This window comes from Lissotriton helveticus, chromosome 3_1 (assembly GCF_964261635.1).
Source record: "Lissotriton helveticus chromosome 3_1, aLisHel1.1, whole genome shotgun sequence".
Classification (NCBI taxonomy): Eukaryota; Metazoa; Chordata; class Amphibia; order Caudata; family Salamandridae; genus Lissotriton; species Lissotriton helveticus.
Genome location: NC_136061.1, coordinates 65201824 through 65219228, shown reverse-complemented (window position 1 = coordinate 65219228; position 17405 = coordinate 65201824). Strand labels below are relative to the sequence as shown.

Here is a 17405-nt window from a genome sequence, read left to right as displayed (position 1 = left end):
ATTCAGAGTAATGAAAATTACTTGTAAGTAACGGTTTATTACTTTTTACACGCATGAACACCAACTTAAACAAATCAAAAAACGTAGCATCCATTTATTTATTTGAGTTTGCAATTGTCATTACCTAGCTAACTTGTTACTGGTATTATTTTCGTCAATATGTGTTCATATATATGTTCATGCAGCTTGTGTCGCAAGATGTCCTTCAACTTTGTGACGTAATCCGTTCTATGTAAAGATTTAAGACTAAATAAATAAATACAAATAATAAGGCGCCAGGTGGGGAAATTCCCGGGCTCTGTCGACACCGCCGACCTTGGCACCAGTCGAGTGTTACTACACGAAGTGTTTTTATAGACAGACCGCTGTTCTCCCTTCCTGGTTCTGTTTTCGGGGCGTGTGAGTGCCTGAAATGAGTCGCCTGGACCTGAGAGAGCGAGAACAGCACCCGGCAGGGCGCGGGGACCACGTGCGCGTCACAAATCACGAAACTTCCTCTAATACAGTCAGGGCAGGGGTCACCCCACGCCTGCTCGCATGCCCTCGTGCACTCTTTGATAAGAGACTGCAGAGCGAGCCTCAGGGTGCAGTCAGAGGCTCCGGGCACTGCCAGGCTCGCGCCGGTGTCTCTGCTGCCCTGGTGTTTGCTGCGGGTACGTGCCCCCGTGCCCGAGAATGGCGCCCCCAGAAGAAGCAGGTACCGTTCATAACAAATGACTTATTTACGAATATGCAAAATTTGTAAAATATTGTGCATTGTATATTTTTTTTCTCGGGGGGAGCACACAGGCCAGTTCAGGGGTGGGATAGCCCCGTGGGTTCTTGCACCCGCTGCAGATGCCCACACGCAGCCTCCAGGTCACAGCCTCGGCCTGCATCCCAGCAGAGGTCAGAGGTCTCAGGCGGTCCCATGACAGGTGTTAGTAGCGGTTTTTCACTGCTCCCTGGTACAGATGGTCTAGAACAGTAAAGGTAATAAAAACGCGGGTCACAAGAAAAGGACCCCGTGCCCGCAGCTGACATGTACGACCTGTGGTGTCAAGTCGGGCTGACTCAACCTCTCATCCTTGATATTTCAGCGTTTGGTTGGATAACAATAAGTCATCTGTTTGAAAGACGCTTAAACTTAATTATGAATGAAGATAAAGGTAGAACTCAAATTTTTGTTATTCTTGCTGATAATTAGGTCTCCCGGTTTTATGGTATTTATTTTTTATCATTTCCGTCTGTATTTATCCATATTTATTTTGTGTTTTGCGTATACATGAATTTGTAAAACTGTACATTTCCATATTTATTTAACTGATAGACGTGCACTCATACTTTGATGTCTGTTGTGGTTTAGCTGTTTAACCCTTTAACCACGGCGGAAATTCTGCCGCGGTGCCGGCAAAATAAAGGACGGGCGTGGTTCTGACAGCCCCCGGCCGTCCTCCGCATACGCCCACCTGGACGTCGGACAGCCGATGCATCGAACGGGTTAAGCTGTCAAATATTACATAACAATACATCAATTAGTAAATACTAGCATTATACCATAAATGTATGTAGACATATGCTGTTATTTAAAGAAGTTTCATCCTGTTTTTGAATTTCCCATGCTGTCCATCTGCTCAGCTGCTGGCCTATAATTCATGAATGACAGCACGGAGAGTCACTTAAAAGAAGCACACTTTTCTGTATTTATCCACTTTTAAAAATAAAGGCAGTCAGAAAACACATTGTTTTCTGTCTGTATTTATCTGTAAAAATCTGTAAAAATGGAAAACAGGAAGCCTTACTGCTAATATACTGCAGTGTGGGTGTCAAACCCCCCCCTCCATTTTTTATGACAATAGAGGCAGAGCAGTTCTTTTACCAAACAGATGTGTAAGACTACTGGATAAGTTCCTTTTCATGATCACAGAGTTTAATTTGGGGATATTTTAGTCTTTATTAACGAGGTCACTAGAATTATGTATTTCCCTAGCTGCATGTAAAATGGAGTACAGTTAGCTGGAATATGACCCCATCTGGCAGCTAAGGTAAGTAAAAAATGCTTTAAAATGTATGTTGTTTACTTGTGGCTGAGAGTGTGTTTATGTGAGAGAGCGTGTGAATATGTGTGTATGTGTAAGCATGTGTGTGAGTCATAGCAAAGGTACAGTGGTGTGCGGTCACTTCTGCTTCCCCTGACATGTGGTGACTCGACACCCATGATTTTACCCGCGTGAAAATCCATGGCTCCAGGAGTTACCTTAGACCAATTTACTCTGACACGATTAACAAAAACCTCGTAATGGGGCCCTTACTACAGATTTTTACGCTTTCCTCAAAAATCACCATCTGCTGCGCAACTGCAGGTTTTAACACAAAAGTCTTATTTTTAGGCTGAAATGGACCAAGAGTTACTGAAACACTTTCTACATGGAATGCAACTCAATGTCAGGAATGTTACAAAAGTAATCTAGTCCCTTCCAGCCTTAGATCGCTCTATTTAAGGGTCAAAGCTTGGATAGTTACTCCCAGCTGGCCCTACTATTTCGATTTGATGTACTGATGAACATCATTTTCTCTGCAGTAGGGAAAAAAAAGAGTAAGCCTGGGCGAAGTGACAAAAAAAATCTGCCAAGCAATGCGGAGTTCCGCGAGCGGCGGAGTCGGTTACCTCGCGCGGTTTGCACTGATTTTTGGTGCCGGGTGTTTATCCTGCCCTGTAAAATCAGCGCGAACAGCATCTTGCACAGTGCAAGAGTAGAAGATCTACTTGAGTGGCAGCTTCCTCAACGTGAAAGGGAGGTTTCTCTACGTGAGCGGTGGCGACTGTCCCCGACCGCCCTCGTTGAGAAATCTCGCAGGGAAGTGGTCTAGGTTGGATTTTTCTCTCTCATGCTCGCCAACTTGCTGTTGGCGAGCGCAAGCGGGGATAAAGCTCAGTGGATTGCGAAAAACTCCACAATCGGAGCAGAGTTCATAGTTAAATATGAACAGGCATATTTAATTGTTCTTAAGCAGAGTGGGAATAAAAAGTCATGAAAATGTTTGTTCCACTATCCATGCACATTCACGTTTGCATCAGCCACTGTTTTCAAAGCAGCTGTTAGTTGTCAGACACTGATCTCAAAGCAGCTGTTTGTTGTCAGACACTGTCCTCAAAGCAGCTGTGATTTGTCAGACACTGTCCTCAAAGCAGCTGTGATCACTGTCCTCAAAGCAGCTGTGATCACTGTTCTCAAAGCAGATGCTATTTGTCAGAACCTGTTCTAAAAACAGAAGCAGTCATTCGTCAGACACTGTTCTCAAAGCAGCAGTTATTTGTCAGACACTGTTCTCAAAGCAACTGTTATTCGTCAGACACTGTTCTCAAAGCAGCAGTTATTTTTCAGACACTGTTCTCACAGCAGCTGTTATTTATCAGACACTGTCCTGAAAGCAGCAGATATTTGTCAGACACTCGGCTCAAAGCAGCTATTATTTGTCAGACACTGTTCTCAAAACAGCTGTTATTTGTCTGATACTGTTCCCAAAACAGCTGTTATTTGTCAGACACTATCCTAAAAGGAGCTGTTATTTGTCAGACACTGTTCTTGAAGCAGATGTTATTTGTCAGACATTGTTCTTGAAGCAGCTGTTCATTGTCAGACACTGTTCTCAAAGCAGCAGCTGTTGTTTGTCAGACACTGTTCTCGAAGGGTATACAACCGTTTCAACGCAACTTTTACAACGAATATCTTTTACAACGCAACTTTTACAACGCAGGATCCATTACAACGAATGTCTTTACAACGCATGTTTTTACATCGCAGGTACCTTTACAACGCATGCCATTACAACATAAGTATTGGTAAGTATATATTTATATTAAAAATGTTATTTAATTATTTTTATATAAATAAATAAATATTAATTAATTATTATATTTAAAAATAAAATATTATTTATTTAAAAAAAATTATTTATGTAATTCTATTATTAATAAATATTTTTACCCCTACACTATCCAACCCATACCCTACTATTACACCCCCCTGGAGTTAGAATAGTAATTTTAACCCCTACAATATCCAGCACTTACCCTACTATTTCACCCCCCTGGAGTTAGAATAGTAATTTTTACCCCTACACTATCCAACCCATACCCTACTATTACACCCCCTGGAGTTAGAATAGTAATTTTAACACCTGCACTATCCAGCACTTACCCTACTATTTCACCCCCCTGGAGTTAGAATAGTAATTTTTACCCCTACACTATCCAACCCTTACCCTACTATTACACCCCCCTGGAGTTAGAATAGTAATTTTAACCCCTACACTATCCAGCACTTACCCTACTATTTCACCCCCCCGGAGTTAGAATAGTAATTTTTACCCCTACACTATCCAACACTTACCCTACTATTACACCCCCCGGAGTTAGAATAGTAATTTTTACCCCTACACTATCCAACACTTACCCTACTATTACACCCCCCCGGAGTTAGAATAGTAATTTTTACCCCTACACTATCCAACACTTACCCTACTATTACACCCCCCGGAGTTAGACTAGTAATTTTTACCCCTACACTATCCAACACTTACCCTACTATTACACCCCCCCCGGAGTTAGAATAGTAATTTTAACCCCTACACTATCCAGCACTTACCCTACTATTACACCCCCCGGAGTTAGAATAGTAATTTTAACCCCTACACTATCCAGCACTTACCCTACTATTACACCCACCGGAGTTAGAATAGTAATTTTTACCCCTACACTATCCAACACTTACCCTACTATTACACCCCCCCGGAGTTAGAATAGTAATTTTTACCCCTACACTATCCAACACTTACCCTACTATTACACCCCCCCCCGGAGTTAGAATAGTAATTTTTACCCCTACACTATCCAACACTTACCCTACTATTACACCCCCCCCCCCGGAGTTAGAATAGTAATTTTAACCCCTACACTATCCAGCACTTACCCTACTATTTCACCCCCCTGGAGTTAGAATAGTAATTTTTACCCCTACACTATCCAACACTTACCCTACTATTACACTCCCCCGGAGTTAGAATAGTAATTTTTACCCCTACACTATCCAACACTTTCCCTACTATTACACCCCCCCGGAGTTAGAATAGTAATTTTTACCCCTACACTATCCAGGGTAATAGTAATTATTACCCTACTATTACACCCCCCCCCCGGAGTTAGAATATTAATTTTTACCCCTACACTATCCAACACTTACCCTACTATTACACCCCCCGGAGTTATAATAGTAATTTTTACCCCTACAATATCCAACACTTACCCTACTATTACACCCCCCCGGAGTTAGAATAGTAATTTTTACCCCTTCATTATACTACACTTACCCTACTATTATACACACTAGGAGTTAACATTATTAATTAAAAAATATATTAAAAAAATTTAAATTAATTACAATTATTTATCGATTAATTTTTGTAATTTAAATAAAATTTAATTAATTTTGTAAAATATAAATACTTACCTATACTTACGTTGTAATGGCATGCGTTGTAATAGCACCTGCGTTGTAATGCCATGCGTTGTAATGCAATGCGTTGTAATGACACCTGCGTAGTAAACATTGCGTTGTGATGGCATGCGTTGTGAATGCATGCGTTATAACGTCATACATCCTTCTCAAAGCAGCCGTTCATTGTCAGACATTGTCCTCAAAGCAGCTGTTAATTGTCAGACACTTTCCTCAAAGCAGCAGTTATTTGTCAGACACTTTCCTCAAAGCAGCTGTTAATTGTCAGACACTTTCCTCAAAGCAGCAGTTATTTGTCAGACACTTTCCTCAAAGCAGCAGTTATTTGTCAGACACTGTTCTGAAAGCAGCTGGTTTTTTCAGACACTGTTCTCAAAGCAGCTGTTATTTGTCAGACACTGTTCTCTAAACTGCTGTTATTTGTCAGACACCGTTCTCAAAGCAGCAGTTCATTGTCAGACACTGTCCTCAAAGCAGCAGTTATTTGTCAGACATTGTTTTCATAGCAGCTGGTAATTGTCAGACACTTTTCTTAAAGCACCAGCTGTTATTTGTCAGACACTGTTCGCAATACAGCTGTTAATTGTCAGACACTTTCCTCAAAGCAGCAGTTATTTGTCAGACACTTTCCTCAAAGCAGCAGTTATTTGTCAGACACTGTTCTGAAAGCAGCTGGTTTTTTCAGACACTGTTCTCAAAGCAGCTGTTATTTGTCAGACACTGTTCTCTAAACTGCTGTTATTTGTCAGACACCGTTCTCAAAGCAGCAGTTCATTGTCAGACACTGTCCTCAAAGCAGCAGTTATTTGTCAGACATTGTTTTCATAGCAGCTGGTAATTGTCAGACACTTTTCTTAAAGCACCAGCTGTTATTTGTCAGACACTGTTCTTAAAGCAGCAGCTGTTGTTTGTCAGACAGTTCTCAAAGCAGCTGTTCATTGTTAGACATTGTTCTCAAATCAGCAGTTATTTGTCAGACACTGTTCTCAAAGCAGCTGTTATTTGTCAGACACTTTCCTCAAAGCAGCAGTTGTTTGTCAGACACTGTTCTCAAAGCAGCTGTTTTTTTCAGACACTGTTCTCAAAGCAGCTGTTATTTGTCAGACACTGTTCTCTAAACTGCTGTTATTTGTCAGACACTGTTCTCAAAGCAGCAGTTATTTGTCAGACATTGTTTTCATAGCAGCTGGTAATTGTCAGACACTTTTCTTAAAGCACCAGCTGTTATTTGTCAGACACTGTTCGCAATACAGCTGTTAATTGTCAGACACTTTCCTCAAAGCAGCAGTTATTTGTCAGACACTTTCCTCAAAGCAGCAGTTATTTGTCAGACACTGTTCTGAAAGCAGCTGGTTTTTTCAGACACTGTTCTCAAAGCAGCTGTTATTTGTCAGACACTGTTCTCTAAACTGCTGTTATTTGTCAGACACCGTTCTCAAAGCAGCAGTTCATTGTCAGACACTGTCCTCAAAGCAGCAGTTATTTGTCAGACATTGTTTTCATAGCAGCTGGTAATTGTCAGACACTTTTCTTAAAGCACCAGCTGTTATTTGTCAGACACTGTTCTTAAAGCAGCAGCTGTTGTTTGTCAGACAGTTCTCAAAGCAGCTGTTCATTGTTAGACATTGTTCTCAAATCAGCAGTTATTTGTCAGACACTGTTCTCAAAGCAGCTGTTATTTGTCAGACACTTTCCTCAAAGCAGCAGTTGTTTGTCAGACACTGTTCTCAAAGCAGCTGTTTTTTTCAGACACTGTTCTCAAAGCAGCTGTTATTTGTCAGACACTGTTCTCTAAACTGCTGTTATTTGTCAGACACTGTTCTCAAAGCAGCAGTTCATTGTCAGACACTGTCCTCGAAGCAGCAGTTATTTGTCAGACATTGTTTTCATAGCAGCTGGTAATTGTCAGACACTTTTCTTAAAGCACCAGCTGTTATTTGTCAGACACTGTTCTTAAAGCAACAGCTGTTGTTTGTCAGACAGTTCTCAAAGCAGCAGTTATTTGTCAGACACTGTTCTCAAAGCAGCTGTTATTTGTCAGACACTGTTCTCTAAACTGCTGTTATTTGTCAGACACTGTTCTCAAAGCAGCAGTTCATTGTCAGACACTGTCCTCAAAGCAGCAGTTATTTGTCAGACATGTTCTCAAAGCAGCAGTTCATTGTCAGACACTGTTCTCAAAGCAGCTGTTATTTGTCAGACATTGTTCTCAAAGCAGCAGTTCATTGTCAGACACTGTTCTCAAAGCAGCAGTCCATTGTCAGACACTGTTCTCAAAGCAGCTGTTATTTGTCAGACACTGTTCTCAAAGCAGCAGTTCATTGTCAGACACTGTTCTCAAAGCAGCTGTTATTTGTCAGACATTGTTCTCAAAGCAGCTGTTATTTGTCAGACTCTGTTCTCAAAGCAGCTGTTATTTGTCAGACATTGTTCTCAAAGCAGCTGTTATTTGTCAGACACTGTTCTCAAAGCAGCTGTTATTTGTCAGACATTGTTCTCAAAGCAGCTGTTATTTGTCAGACATTGTTCTCAAAGCAGCTGTTATTTGTGAGACACTGTTCTCAAAGCAGCTGTTATTTACCAGACATTGCGCTCTAAGCAGCTGTTATTTGTGAGACACTGTTCTCAAAGCAGCTGTTATTTGTCAGACATTGTTCTCAAAGCAGCAGTTCATTGTCAGACACTGTTCTCAAAGCAGCTGTTATTTGTCAGACACTGTTCTCAAAGCAGCAGTTCATTGTCAGACACTGTTCTCAAAGCAGCTGTTATTTGTCAGACACTGTTCTCAAAGCAGCAGTTCATTGTCAGACACTGTTCTCAAAGCAGCTGTTATTTGTCAGACATTGTTCTCAAAGCAGCTGTTATTTGTCAGACACTGTTCTCAAAGCAGCTGTTATTTGTCAGACATTGTTCTCAAAGCAGCTGTTATTTGTCAGACACTGTTCTCAAAGCAGCTGTTATTTGCCAGACACTGTTCTCAAAGCAGCAGTTCATTGTCAGACACTGTTCTCAAAGCAGCTGTTATTTGTCAGACACTGTTCTCAAAGCAGCAGTTCATTGTCAGACACTGTTCTCAAAGCAGCTGTTATTTGTCAGACACTGTTCTCAAAGCAGCTGTTATTTGTCAGACATTGTTCTCAAAGCAGCTGTTATTTGTCAGACACTGTTCTCAAAGCAGCTGTTATTTGTCAGACATTGTTCTCAAAGCAGCTGTTATTTGTCAGACATTGTTCTCCAAGCAGCTGTTATTTGTGAGACACTGTTCTCAAAGCAGCTGTTATTTGTCAGACATTGTTCTCAAAGCAGCAGTTAACGCACAGTCACTGTTTTCACAACAACAAATATTTCAAAAGGGCCCTAAGAGAGAAGAATCTCAAACATTCTGCATCTCTTTTTAGGGTTTGGTTCCTTGAAACTTAAAGTGCCCCCTCGTGAGTTACGCACTTAGAACATGAAATATTCAGTGCTGTGCAGTGGGACATTTTTTTTCAAGGAGAAGATGTGCTTCCAGAGCAGTGAGGTTAACACAGGGAAACCCAACCCTGAAGAGAAGTTTTATGATGAGAGTTAGATATGCACTATAAAAGAGACAGTTAGTCCAAGAGTTGTCTGCATCTATGCTTGTTTTCTGCTGTGTGAACCACTACATGTTTTACACCAAGTGCTTCCAAGCAACACAAACTTATTAAATGCTGGAATATAAGAATTTGGACCATGATCTTCTGAATGCTTGTAGCATCGATTGTTTACAGTCCAATATATTTTCTTAAACATTGAGATCTATTCAATATAGCTAATAATGCCATATAATGTGTATTTTTTTGTATGACTGGCACATCATTTACCTTTCATTTTCTGCATATTGTAGTCAATGGTGCCTCATAATTTGTCCCTTCACTGCTGCATAAGTCCAGGGGCCCTGCTCATATAACATGGCCACCATATCCCCTCACTGGCCCCACCTAAAATATGGATCTCTTTGTCCTGAGCAATCCATTTTGAAGTTTCTTATTTGTAGTATGTATGGATGTAGGGTCTGTACTGTGAAAATAAACACACCAAGATATAGTTTGTTGCCGAATAAATTGAATATTTTTATATCAGTCGAATCAAAGGAAGCTTTGTGGTTCACAGTGACTAGATGCGGGCAGATTTTTTCACACCTGTGCTAAACATTGTCCCTGCAATAAATAAAACGCCGTATTAACAGTCAGTGACTGGGATATTTTGAAAACAAACCTTTGAGCCACTCTCTGGACCCTATCCCCAGCAACCTTTCAATAGACCGCTACGCCTACATGCTCCCTACTGGTCTCATCTGATTATCCTCTTTCTCAGCCAAGGTTCCCTTCCTGATGTCCTAAAAACAGGTCAGGCGACCCCACTACTAAAGAAACCCTCCACTGACGTGAATGACCTTAACAACTACCGTCCTGTAACCAACCTCCCTTTCAATCAACCAATGAATCAATCAGGGACTTGTAAAGTGTGGCTACTCACCCATGAGGGTCTCAAGGCACTTTCCTTATCCAAATCACTGAAAGATGTATAGCGGAATAACTCATCCAACACATCAAGGACAACAATGTTCTTGACGAATTTCAATCGGTCTCCAGTCAACGCTACAGCACCGAAACAGCACCGCACAGGTTATCGACAATGCCTTTCGAGTCCTAGACTCGGGCAGCACCTGCCTCCTGATCCTGCTTGACCTTTCTGCAGCCTTTGATACTGTAAACCATCACACACTTCTTAAAACACTAAAACAAAGAAGTGGTTTTGAAGGCGAAGTACTGAAGGGGTTTGAAGCTTACCTCACGGGCAGATCTCAGATGATCAAAACTGAGAGCCATCTTTCAACATCAAAGGCTGTGGAGCAAGGCTTCCCTCAAGGCGCTATCCTTGCTCCCACCCTATTCAATCTTTACAGTGAACTGTTAGGAGAATTACTGCAAAAGTCTGGGATCCTTAATCACTTCTATGCTGACAACATCAAACTCTACCTCAAGGTGTACTCTGCACACAAGATCTCTTTTCGCCACTACCCTCAACTCCATCCAAGAATGGATGATGTCTCATCAGCTAAAAATAAATCCCTCTAAAACTGAATTCCTTCTTATCTCAAACTCAAACGTCCCCCCTCCTGTTCAATCATGGATCGATAATCTGAACATTCTTAAGAGTAAACCTACCATTGTCGACATTGCTAAATCCCTAGGTGTCATCTTGGACAAAAGACTTACCTCTAACCCCAAATCAACATCATGGCCGAGAATGCACACTTCCAACAGCGCCTTCTCTGGGGGATCTGACGTTACATTCCTGAGCAAGATCTGAAAACTCTTGTCCAATCTTTGGTACACTCCAGACTGGACTACGGTCATTCTCTCCTTGCAGGCCTCCCCAAGACCCACCTATCACCTTTAAAATCCATCCTCCATTTGGCGGCGCCCTTCGTCCACAGGGCCAAAAGAAACAACCTTTGCTGATAACTCTTCGCTGGCATCCTATTGAAGCTAGGACCAGATATTGAAGCTAGAAGCCATTCACACTTACACCCCTAACAAGAAAGTCGGTAGTGTTGCTTCCCATAAGGAAAGAACCGCACATACACTAGCTCTATTCAGTTAGACAGTAATACTGGGTTTACAATATGAGATGAAGCCTGAAATCAAGATGGAGTGCTACATAGACCACTGTCACTCACTACCAGGAGTGACTCTCGCCAATCAAGGATCGGCAAATTTATATGTGCAAAAGGAGGGGTCAAGAAGAGCACAATCCTAAAAACAAGTAAGATTAAGTAACTTGTTAATCGCTGTAGTTTGAACAACAAATAGTAACATGAGTCTAATTCAAAGTGTCATGCAGTCTTCATGCTTGGACAGGATAACAGAACAAAAAGTTCATATTGTAATTTCATTTATTTAGAGTTCCGTCATGAAAATAATTATAGCATCGACCAGAAACAGCCAACACGTGTTTCATCGGTACCACCAATCTGTACCGTGACTTTCTCAAGGCTAAGCAAATGATAGTGACCGTAATGAGTCGAGGCCTTCTATGTGGAATACAATTCTGACTCTGGTGGCAAAACCAAAATTGTGTACAGTAAGGATGAGCACCAGGACACTGTCTCCCAAAAGTAGTCGGACATCGGACACAGTTATCTTGCAAGAGGAAAAGTCCCACCCCGGCAGGTGTACTCGATTACACTGGAGATTAGGATTGGTAATCATCCACACAATAAAACATGGTTGATGTCACAAAATCGAAATATGGTATTGTGAACCCGAAAGTAATCAGACAAGAGCCCCGACAAGGAATAGTTTGGACAACATGGTAACGCGTTACCATGCGGACCTCTTTGCTCACTTACAGCCTCTAGACACTCTGTGGCTTTACTTCAGTCTGTAGGTACCCTGCGGCTTGTCTATTTAAAATTTTCGACTCAGACTGACACCAGTTCTCTATCTGTGACTGTTGTCCTTCCTATTCCTTGTCGGGGCTCTTGTCTGATTACTTTCGGGTTCACAATACCATATTTCCATTTTGTGACATCAATCATGTTTTATTGTGTGGATGATTACCAATCCTAATCTCCAGTGTAATCGAGTACACCAGCCGGGGTGGGACTTTTCCTCTTTCAAGACAACTGTGTCCGACAACATTCAAAGAACAACTGGACAACAACACCCACAACAGCAAGGAACTCTTCAGCATCGTTAAAGAGCTCTCCAACCCCAGCGCCTGCAACAACGACATCACACCCTCGCAAGAACTCTGCGACTCACTCGTCTCTTTCTTTCACCGCAAGATCGCCGACATACACAACAGCTTTGGCGCACAGACCACGCACCGAACCACCGGATCAGCACCCCCCACCACCACCCTCTGCACCTGGACCCCGGTTAGAACCGAAGACACCACCCACACGATGAACACCATCCACTCCTGCTCCCCAACCGACCCCTGTCCACACCACATCTTCAACAAAGCCGACTCCATCATCACACCCCAACTCCGGAACATCATTAACAGCTCCTTCGCATCCGCCACCATCCCGGAGAGCTGGAAACATGCCGAGCTCAGCGCCCTCCTGAAGAAACCCACCGCGGACCCCACGAACCTCAAGAACTTCAGCCCCATCTCGCTCCTCCCTTTTCCTGCCAAAGTCATCGAGAAGACCGTCAACAAACAACTCTCTGCCTTCCTCGAGACAAAAGGATCCCTCGACCCCTCGCAGTCTGGTTTCCAAGCAAACCACAGCACCGAGACCGCCCTCATCGCAGCTACCGACGACATCAGGTCCCTGCTCGACAACAGGGAAACAGCTGCCCTCATCCTCATGGACCTCTCAGCAGCCTTCGACACCGTTTGCCACCGCACCCTGATACCCGCACCCTCAGCAACACCGGAATCCAAGGAACGGCCTTAGATTGGATCATCTCGTTCCTCCCCGGAAGAACCCAGAGAGTCCACCTCCCGCCGTTCCGATCCGCGGCCACAGAAGTCAGCTGCGGCATTCCGCAAGGATCCTCGCTCAGCCCCACCCTCTTCAACATCTACATGAGCCCCCCTTGCAGTCATCGCACGTCAACACAACCTAAACATCATCTCCTACGCTGACGACACCCAGCTGATCCTCTCCATCTCCAATGACCCCGCCACCGCCAGAGCAAGCCTCCAGGAAGGAATGAAAGACGTCGCGGAATGGATGAGGCCCAGCCGTCTGAAACTGAACTCAGACAAGACGGAAGTCCTCATCCTGGGACCATCCCCCTCTGTCTGGGATGACTCCTGGTGGCCCCCTGCCCTGGGCACCGCCCCCAAGCCAACGGACCATGCACGCAACCTGGGCTTCATCCTGGACTCCTTCCTCACGATGACCAAGCAAGTCAACGCTGTCTCGTCATCCTGTTTCAACACCCTGCGTGTGCTCTGAATGATCTTCCGGTGGATCCCCACTGAAACCAGGAAGACGGTCACCCAGGCCCTCGTCACCAGCCGACTGGACTACGGGAACACCCTCTTCGCTGGAACCACAGCCAAACTCCAGAAAAGGCTACAGCGCATACAGAACGCTTCGGCACGACTCATCCTGGACATCCCCCATCACGGCCACATCTCTGCCCATCTGAGAGACCTGCACTGGCTCCCCGTCAGCAAGATGATCACGTTCAGACTCCTCTCCCACGCACACAAGGCTCTCCACGACATGGCCCCCAAATACCTCAACAGCGTTCTCACATTCTACACACCCACCCGCCAGCTCCGATCCGCCAGCCTCGCCCTCACCACCATCCCACGAATTCGCAGAACCACCGCCTGAGGAAGATCCTTTTCCTACCTGGTGGCCAAGACATGGAACTCCCTCCCCACCCACCTACGGCTGACCCAGGACCATCTCTCCTTCAGGAAACAACTCAAGACCTGGCTGTTCGAGCAGTAGCGACTTCCACTCCTCCCAGCGCCTTGAGACCCTTGCGGGTGAGTAGCGCACTATACAAGTTTGCTGATTGATTGATTGATTGATTGATTGATGTCCGACTACTCTTGGGAGACAGTGTCCCGGTGCTCATCCTTACTGTACACAATTTTGGTTTTGCCACCAGAGTCAGAATGGTATCCCACATAGAAGGCCTCGACTCATTACGGTCACTATCATTTGCTTAGCCTTGAGAAAGTCACGGTACTGATTGCTGGTACCGACGAAACACGTGTTGGCTGTTTTCATGACGGAACTCTAAATAAATGAAATTACAATATGAACTTTTTGTTCTGTTATCCTGTCCAAGCATGAAGACTCCATGACACTTGGAATTAGACTCATGTTGCTATTTGTTGTTCAAACTACAGCGATTAACAAGTCACTTAATCTTACTTGTTCTTAGGATTGTGCTCTTCTTGACCCCTCCTTTTGCACACTTACACCCCTCACTGCCTAGCTAACAAACTCAAAATTTAAAGTGGCTCCAGACCCTCATGTAATGCTGAAAACCTACCACTCGAACCTCTGACTTTCAAAAGAGAAAGACTTATGGCGCAATCTTTCTCAGGTGATGCAAGTAGAATTTGGAACTCGCTTCCCCCAAACCTTCGCACTACCACCTCTTTCCACATCTTCGAAACGGACCTTAAATCTCTTCTCTTCAAGGATTCTCTTATTAATAATGCTCCTCACCTATCACAAGCCCTCACCTTCCTTGGCGTGACTCTGACTGTTTCATTACAGGCACTGGAGAGCCAGTTCGACCTTCCACTTCCACTATGTATATTTGTAATATGTACTTATGCAACCCTAATCACTCCCACATTAGTTTGCAATTTGCAATCTTAAGTGAATATGTAATTTGTAAATGTGTAACCCTCCCCATGAGTAACTGTAGTAGTTATACAATTTGTCACCACTGACATGTTACTTAGAAGTTCTTATGTAATGTACTTTGCTCTGTTGTAAAGCGCCCTGGCACCTCTGGGTAAAGTGCACGCTGTACAAAAACACACAAATAAATAAATACACTTCAGGAGCAGTAAAAAGAAAGGGGGCTGGAGAGCCAGACGCCGCTGTTTCTGTGTAAGCGCCGGCTGGTGTTGTGCCCATGTGCAGCGGGGTTCACACTGTCTGGTGGCAGGACACATGTTGAGTTGCAGAGCAGTGATACTGTTGTCCTATTACAGCTGAGCAGTGACGTCACAGCGGGACTGTAAATACAACATTAGACAGGAATGACGGACAAGAAATATTGCTGCACCTACTCAATCCGCTACACGGGAACCTGCCCACTCAGCATCAGCATTCAAGACTGCACAGTCAACTCTCCACAATGTACAGACATATTTTGTTGAAACTTAACAACACCCCCACTCACGTGCCCTCAATCAATCCTCCCAATCAAGTTTCCCTTTCTGCCCTCATGGGTCGCTGAAGCGACCCCCTCCTGATACCCAGCCACACATACCAGCAGATTCCTTAAGAAAGCAGTGTAAATATGTTATATTTTCTCTCTGTAATAGTTTTCTCACACATGAGTTCTGGGACCATTACCCTTTAGCTCAGAGGGTCAATGCACTCGATAAATGCAATTGGAAAAATCTAGATGTTAAAACGTACAGACCACAAGCAGCACTGCTCCCTGGCTTGCAAGCTGATGATGAGATGAAAGGCTGATTTGGCCCTGCAAGCACAAGGGTGTGTGACATCAAGTTAAAGTATAAATCTCTACTGCAGGAGCTCGACACAGTGAGCTATCTTGCCAGCATCTCTATGAACGGTTACTGACAGGTTCCTTTTGTCATTCTTAGAAGAATGTGGACATTTATTACCTGAGAATGTCATGCCGCAGGGCAGGTTGTTTTATCAGCTTCGAAATATGGTGTGTCCTTACTCTGCGATGGACTCTTTAGTTTTTTACTGTGTGTTAGAACTGGCTATTTCTGGATGGCTAAGGCTGACGCCAAAGCCAGGCAGAAACCCCCATTCTAGTCAGGGCAAGGAAGTCACATGCCAAGATAACCCCTGCTCACCCCCTTGGTAGCTTGGCACGAGCAGTAAGGCTAAACTCGGAGGCAATGTGTAAAGCATTTGCGCCAGCGCACAACAGCAACAACATACTAGGCACACCACAAAAGGGACTGCACACAAGGTTATATTAAAATAACTTTTGTATTGTAAACACACATCAGATAAAAATCACACATGTACATTGTGCCAACTGGCACGGGCAACATTCATAAGGGATTATTTACAAGACAGGGCCACATGGGCCACTGTCAGAATCAACACTTTTAGAAATAGAAATACTGTCAGAAATTTTGAATAAAAGGATATAAAATCACTGTAGCACAAAGTAACAGTTATAAATCACAACCAGTATCTACTGGTAACAGGTAAGTACCACCTACGCAACCCTAACCACCTTAGGAGAATGTCACGCAGGGGACCAGGACCTCACTAGGACCACCTGTACTAAAAAGAACAACCACCTAAGTATCACACAGCATTTAGGGGTCTAGGAAAGAACACATTACCCATGATGTATGCAAAAACATTCAGAGGAGTAGTAAAGGAAAACCACATAAGTATCACACAGCGTTTAGGGGTCTAGGAAAGAACACATTACCCATGATGCATGAATATACATTCAGAGGAGTAGTAAAGGGAAACACATGATGCATAAACCTACACATTCAGCGGTGTTAAGAACAAAGCACATGATGCATCACAAACACATTCAGAGGTGCAGCGCTAGGAGACACATGACGCCTAAAACATTCAGAGGTGCAGCGCAGGGAAAGAAAGACACAACTCAATAGCGCAAAGACACATGATGTCTAAAACATTCAGAGGTGCAAGGAAAAGCCACACAATTGCGCCAAAACCTACATAAGCCACCACCTGTGACAGTCCCTAGGCCAACTGGCCTTGTTGGGGCTAAGACGCCCTGTGTCTCAATGTCAGGGGCCTAAACGGTGCAGGTGCCCACTACTTGCTGGGCACCTGAGAACATCCCAAAACCTAAACGGTGCAGCTGCGCACTAATTGCTGGGCAGCTGGAAATCATCAAAACTGCGCCAGGGCCCTCACCGACCCTTAGGCGCAAACTGCACATAGTCAAACGTTGGAGCCACACAGGCTCTGGACATCACCAATGTCCCAAACGTTGGAGCCACACAGGCTCTGAAACAATTATGCCCCATGGAGCCCTCAGGCTCAGACTACAAAAGAACTGGCCCTCGAGCCTCGCTGGGCTCGTAATCAACATAGGGGCGGGAGCCTCTCGGGGCTCCAACGAACAAAGCATGCCCCCATAGCCTCTCTCAGGCTCTCAGTAGATAAAAATGCCCATGAGCCTCTCTCAGGCTCTAAATGCACGAACTGGCCAAAAGAAATGCCCCCTGAAGCCCTCG

The 17405-nt window shown here is 44.0% G+C and overlaps 1 protein-coding gene across 1 annotated transcript in view; it reads left to right on the top strand.

The window, feature by feature from the left end:
* Window positions 1–414: 414 nt before the first annotated feature.
* Window positions 415–17405, top strand: part of SLC11A1 (solute carrier family 11 member 1) — a 196990-nt gene continuing 179999 nt past the window's right edge. Inside the window, exon 1 of the mRNA XM_078679242.1 lies at window positions 415–697. Coding sequence (XP_078535368.1) covers window positions 676–697 — 22 coding nt within the window. The 5' untranslated portion in view covers window positions 415–675. The remainder of the gene's footprint in view (window positions 698–17405) is intronic.